Raw genomic sequence first — 6,594 nt, 5'->3', positions numbered from 1 at the left:
TCGCATCCCTTCACGCATCCATCTTTTCATGAACCTCTGTACTGCGGGCCATGAACGTGTTTGACGTTACCTGCTATGGCGGTAAGGTAAGGTGTTTACCTTGACATTCGAGCAGTGGCAAAATGACAAAATACATCAAACAAGGCATGTACACTGCGACAAGGTGTTCCAGCTCGGCTGTCTGTGACCACGTGCTCTTTTGTTTAGCTTTGTTTGCTTGTTGTTATGTGTAATGTCTGTGCGGGTCCGAGAGGAAACGGGATAAGTTATTCAGGCTCGAAAGTCGTCGACAGGATAAATACATTTATATACATAAAAAATGAACAAACACCGCAGTTTTCTTGGGCAGGCAAAAACAGCATGTATACGACCAAACGCAGAAAGATGAACACCCGATCGGTATGTTGGCACTGCGGGGAAAATCGCGACACGTCACGGCACAGCCGCTACACAAGATGTGACGCTGTGCTCATCACAACGAAAACCACGATGTCACCGTTTACGTCACAGCGGTTTCACGATGGAAACAACCATGCCATCTCTCTTGCCACCGTTTCATCAACCTGCAACGATTTTATCTTTCACGTCACCTTGACACTGTCAACTCACAAGTCACCGTTATCGCGAATGAAGCGTGATATATTAAAATTCGTAAGAAAATGTTTCGGCTGCGAGTTTTTCGTGTCGAAATATCTGTACTATGAAAGTCACTTGAATTGGTGACACGTTGTTCCGTTCTGAACTCACCACAGCAACTAGATACGTGCAAAAAACGGATGAAATACAGTGTAGTTACGGTTCTATGCATCCGTACTTTCGTATAGTTAAGAGAACAGACAAACAGCTTCGCTCGCTGTTGTTAGTCTGATGTGCGCAAAAAAGAATTCACGCCATTTGGCAATTAGTTTATTTCCGTAATAACAGTATTCATCTACCACGTATAAACTTAACCTTATTAACATTTCGCGCTAACTCTTTTCTGTCAATGAAATTATATTAATATGTCACATTGACAAGCGCGTGATTTTCATGACGTTCACGTAATAACAACGCGGCATTATAAGCTGATTACGTATAATCCTGACAATCTGGAGCAAATTTGTAAGGACTTTAAGGTGTCCGTGTGATATTGAAAACATTATGCCAAATGTTTTGGACAACCACTGTAGGGGCCTAAACCCCAATCGTGGGGTCGTATGTGCTCATGGGGATTTGAACCCGAATTTTTCGTGGAAGGTCGATGTTTTCCAAGCATTTGGAAAGCATCGACCTGGATCTCCATTACAACATATAAGATGTGTTTCTGCTAGTTACATCTACCGCGGTTATCGGCATCTGACTCGCTTCTCGATAAAAATTTCATTTGCTTACCAAGTTATTTCGTGGACTCTTCGCACTGTGCACGTAAAAGACAAGATGTTCCTGTCGACAGAACATACATAAGCAGTCATGTAAAAAACAGCGCGAAAACACAAGGACGAGAGACAGCGGGACCAGCGCTGTCTCGTCCTTGTGTTTTCGCGCTGTTTTTTACTATGAATGTACCAACAAGCTCAAGTTCGCACGCTTCTCAATACATAAGCAGACTTTTTCCAACTAGAGCATGAAAGAAATAGATCTAGTGGTGCTTATGGTTTAGAAGTGATTCCAGGGGAGCAATTCTGGACACTGTCAAATTCCGTCATGTTGTCAAATTTCGCAATACTGGCATTTTAAGCCAATCAGAGAGGCCGTAGCAGCCTCCTTGGCCAATCGGAATTCACCGATGGCGGATTTGACAACATGGCGGAATTTGACAATACCCAGAATAGCAACAGGATTATCTGCCTCATATTATAATCGATGGATGTTTACAGTGCGGCTTTTAGAATAGAAAAAGAAAAATGTGGTAAGAATCTTTAGAAGCACCAAGAATGAGTCTTCTAAGGCTATAATCTCGAGGGTTCTATGTATGGTGGTCGCAGTGGGGTTTTGGCTCTACGCGAAATCATTAACACCAACACAGTGGGATTCGCCAAACGGCCTTGCTAACATTTATAAAGATGCGCTGTGGCAGAACGATAACAGCTTACGCTGGCTTGGCAGCATATAATATATGGCACTTTCACACGAAACCACACTCAAAAGACATGGTCGTCGTTGATATGTACAGCCGGAAAACAGGCCTTGTAAATCAAAAGGGGTATTCTACAATACTGGAAAATCTTTTCGTCAGCCCCAGGTGAATCGAACTCCCGGGAATCCTGGTTTTAATGCGCAAAGAAGAAGGCTTACAACATGCGCGATGGTACAGCATTTGAATTACGGATATTTTCGTGATTGCAGCGGCAAATATTGATTACAGCATTGCACTGCTTTGAAGAAGAGTCTGCAATCATTTCATGGCACTCCTTGCAACAATAATAAATTTTATGTAACAAGTTAGTATGCAAAGGACGAAGAAAGAATAGGATGGATCAAGCAAAGAAACAGCTTACGATATGTTTCACGACGAAATTGTGAACTGCTATGTACACGAAGAAGAAGAGCAGCGAATATCTAAATTTGATTATCCTCCTAGCATCTTTTCTTTCGTTGGCGATGCGTGATGCGATTGACTGCGTCTGGTTATGAAAGAACTGTGTTGCTCGATATGTCTACTCCGGCGTTACATAGCGATTCGCACTAACGGGATCTCGTCAGTGCAACACGTGTTCGTCTAATGCTGTTTAACTCGATTTGGCCGGTAGCTTGAGCTTGTGTAAGTGTGTCATGGGATCATCTGCCCAATCTCTACGTTCTTGGAGTGCTGGAAAAACTCCTTCACGTGGGAGTATGCGTGCGGTACGTAAAATACTCCGTTTTGTTGGTGACTTTACACCTCTTGAGTACGTTCGATTTTTCAAGAGTTCACATGATCTGTGTCACGTGATATGAAAACATGGAAGCCAGTAAGGTCTTCGCGAGTCCTAGATGTCTCGTTGCAAAACGCGAGCGCATTGATATGTACGAAACGATCACATTTAGAGTATTATCGGAGCTAAAACTGTGCTTGTTTGGGTCTGGAAGCACGATGTGTTTGGACACGGATAGTTTCTTGCCACATTGTCACCGTGTTATTGGCTTGACATCGGCTATTTCTCTGAGAGTTTCTCTTGGAATAGTTATTACCTTCTGGGGATGATTTTATCTATCAGTGCGCGCAAGAGTTCTATCTGAAACATTGCTATATTTCAATATATGAATATGAAAAGAGTGCTCAAACTTTAGACACCCCTTAGCTGAAGTGAACTCTGCAGTCTCCGTAGACGGTGCACAAACTCGGCCAGATGCAGCTACACAAAACATTGCTAAATACACGCAGTAAGTTTCTTCTTTGAATAGTATAACGTAGGCAAACACTGTTGTACCAGTAAACCTCTCCGCTCTTAAATAAGTGATCATTTTCCTTTCTTTTCTTTCTTACCAGCAAGCTTGCAAATCGATCCAAAAGCGAAGTGCTTCCTTTCTTCAAGTGAAATTTGACGCACGGTTGTGTTCCATTCACGATGTCACAGAGCTAAAGCATGTTATGCGTTGACCATTAATACGGCCGAATACGAACTTTTCCTTGGTAGTTAAGAATCAGAAAGAAGTGAATAGCAAAAGTATGCTACAAGACCGCAATAAACGCCGAAATTAAGGTGGCAGCATATAGAAGGCCGGAAATTAAGTTTCATTAAGGCTCCGTAGCCACGACGTAGGGGGTAGGTAGCACGTGTTTCAGAATTAAGGAAATGCAGGCAAATACGGCGAAGGAAAATATGTTCATATTACGTTAACTAGGCTCCTCGTTGCCATAACTAGCGGACGCTCTAAAACAGTAGGTATAGTAAGAAAATTATTTCGTAATTACCACTTATAGTTTACAGTCCGCTTTGTTGGATCGAGACAGAGTGAATGTAGAACCATTTTGACGTAATCTAAGCGGCATGTAAAAAAACAACAACAAATAATATAGAGCTATTGGTGCTGTAGATTTTTTTACGACGTTTAGGGCACGAGTAAAAAAGGGTCATGCATATTTTTCAACTTGGGAAAACTCTGCAAATGCTTACTAAGGTTGCGACAAGAAGATCTACGGAAACAACATAAGCCAACATTAACACACACAGAGTAGAAGTTAGGGCCGAATACATGAATGCGCCTCACACTTTTGCGAATCATGGGCAGCTGCAGTGAAGTGCTTGCCCATGTCCTTTTCGCATTGTCATGACGCAGAGATTGTACACGTACACCAAGCCACAATCTTGCCTCGCGTAGATGACGCGGCTTTCTGTCAAATGTCAAACCGGAAGCCATCTCTTGGCGTTTGACCCCTCCCTTCCGTCACACTGTCCTCGTCTGTGGTCGGCGACGCCGAGACAGTCATTTTCTTCGTCCTTTCATGCAGGGAAAAACCCTGTACCGAACGCTGCTACTGACAAGAGAGCTTGTCAATAGGCTTAAACGGAAGGCTGCAGCATTCTATAAACCTTGCCGAACACGCGTTCACGCGATCGTGTCGGGTATGGCCGTGTATCTCACTGAAGGCGGGTCCCTGAGCAAGAGCGCCTCTTTAGGGAAATGCACGCAGTGTCGGATGCACCAGACGACCCCGACGATGGTGAAGATGGTGATCGACGTGCCGAAGAAGATGATCGATCCGAAGATGCCCGAATTTCGCTGGTGCCACTTGGACTGGTCGGAATCAACCACGGTGTAAGTGGTATCTCCACCAGCAATCGCCTTGGCAGTCGGTGAGGCAGCGGCGGTCGTCGTCGGAGACGGCGACGTGGTGTAGGACGTCGAGGTAACCGTCGTAGCCTTTGAAAACGTCGTCGTTGTGACTTCCCACGTCGTGGTTGTTGGCGACGTCGTCACTGTTGGCGTCGTTCCCGAGGCTGTCGGTCCGGCTGGCGTGGTCCGTTGCGTGGTCACCGACGAGGAGGCTCCTGTTGTCGTGTAGACTTGAGAAGCAGTGGACGTCGTGGTGGCTTCGCCTCCAGCGAGTTCGGCTTGCGTTATGCAGTCCGTGTAGGGCTTGGAGTCGCAAGCGGTGTCGGCAAACATGAGACACGGGACGTCGTCGCCCTTTCGAGACCACGCGAGTATGGGTCGACCGTGTGCCGATGAATCGTGAACTTTCCTCAGCATACTCCAGGTCTCTGACGTCACATTGAACCTCCACAACTCGCACTCCTTCCCTAGCTCCCTCCACAGCCAGAGGTTCTCGCCACCGGTCCAGGAGTACGACTTTGCTAGAGACTCCGGGTATTCGGGATTGCCCTGATTCCACTGGGAAGCAACTTTCCAGTTCTTGTACACCGAAAGTCCCGATGCCTTCCAGAGGACGGTGGTGCTGTTCTGGAGGGCGGAGCCGTTGTGGTACCTGTCCGTGATGACGTACACTTGGTCGTTGTGGTACCACGTGTGTGTGTGAGACTTCCTGGCGGGCAGCACCGGAAGCCTCGTGGACTCCGTGACGTTAATGTGGTCGTCAACGGTGAACCTGGTGAGGGAGCCGGTCTTTAGGTTGAGGAATTGGATTTCATCCGGTGTGCACCAGATGGCGGCCGGTACCTGCGTCAGAAAGAAGGGTCCGTAAATCACCCTTTATGTAGGTTCGTGCGTATGCTGCATGTGTGCGTGTATACGTAAATATACACATAGAAAACTGAAAAAGTTTAGCAACACTGCTCTAGCCAGCGTTTCTAAACGTTAGTTAGTCATTGTTAGTTGTCAGTCAGTTCTTGTTATAGTTAGTGTTGCTAAACAAGACTGACGGTTAGTTAGTTGAGAGTGATGGTTTTTTCAGGGGCAGTTTATGCGAAAAAGCTTTTGTTTGAATGCACTTTTTTCCGTAGCATGTCGCGCGGAGCGAATGTGCACTAGAGTGCTTCGATGTGAGCACCATCTCCCGATTTAAGGGTAGATAAACCAATTGTCCGCGCCGCCGCCATATTGTGTCGGACTGGTGGACGCGCACACACGTGCGCTCGTTGTGCTGTCGCGTTGTGGGGTGTTACCAGCTTAGAGCATCCTTACGTTCTCCGACACAATATGTGCGGGCAAGGGCCCAGTGACTGTTGTGTGATCGCGTTATACAAAGGACTGTGAGACAGTGAGATGAACTCTTCGGCAAAGTGCGAGCGTTTCTTGTGTGTCTTGCGTGTGAACATTGTTGTCGACACGTGGACATTATGCATGACGTGAGTACATTCCTTTTAAAAGGACATTGCCGTGAGTGAGTCTACTTTTATTTATAAGTTCGTGACGCAAATTAATAAGTAAGGTAAGAGGAGTAGCCGGAGCCATGTATAGGCGCCAACGTCTCTATAACACATTTAATAAAAAAAATATGGCGGCTCGTGTCACCACCCTGTACGAAGAGAAGCTTAGATAGAGGCGCCCTAATGCACACCCATGATAGTCAACAAGGATTAAAAAAAATTGCTGAAGGGGAAGCACTCGCAATGCACGACCGACGAAAGTGAAGCCACGGTTTGCCCTTGGTTTGTCTCGGAAGCATGCTCATTTCGGGTGGTACCTAAAGAGAACGTTGTTTCCTACGAGAGTAACCTATTGGGATGGGTA

The 6,594-nt window shown here is 45.9% G+C and overlaps 1 protein-coding gene across 1 annotated transcript in view; it reads right to left on the bottom strand.

Moving 5' to 3' along the window:
- Positions 1-288: 288 nt before the first annotated feature.
- The window catches only part of LOC119401698 (uncharacterized), a 59,447-nt gene continuing 53,141 nt past the window's right edge, over positions 289-6,594 (bottom strand). The window contains exon 3 of the mRNA XM_037668619.2: positions 289-5,580. Within this exon, the coding sequence (XP_037524547.1) occupies positions 4,510-5,580 (1,071 nt within the window). The 3' untranslated portion in view covers positions 289-4,509. The remainder of the gene's footprint in view (positions 5,581-6,594) is intronic.

Source organism: Rhipicephalus sanguineus, chromosome 8 (genome assembly GCF_013339695.2).
Source record: "Rhipicephalus sanguineus isolate Rsan-2018 chromosome 8, BIME_Rsan_1.4, whole genome shotgun sequence".
NCBI lineage: Eukaryota > Metazoa > Arthropoda > Arachnida > Ixodida > Ixodidae > Rhipicephalus > Rhipicephalus sanguineus.
Note: the sequence above shows the minus strand (reverse complement) of the source record. Positions and strands in the feature narration are given on the sequence as shown.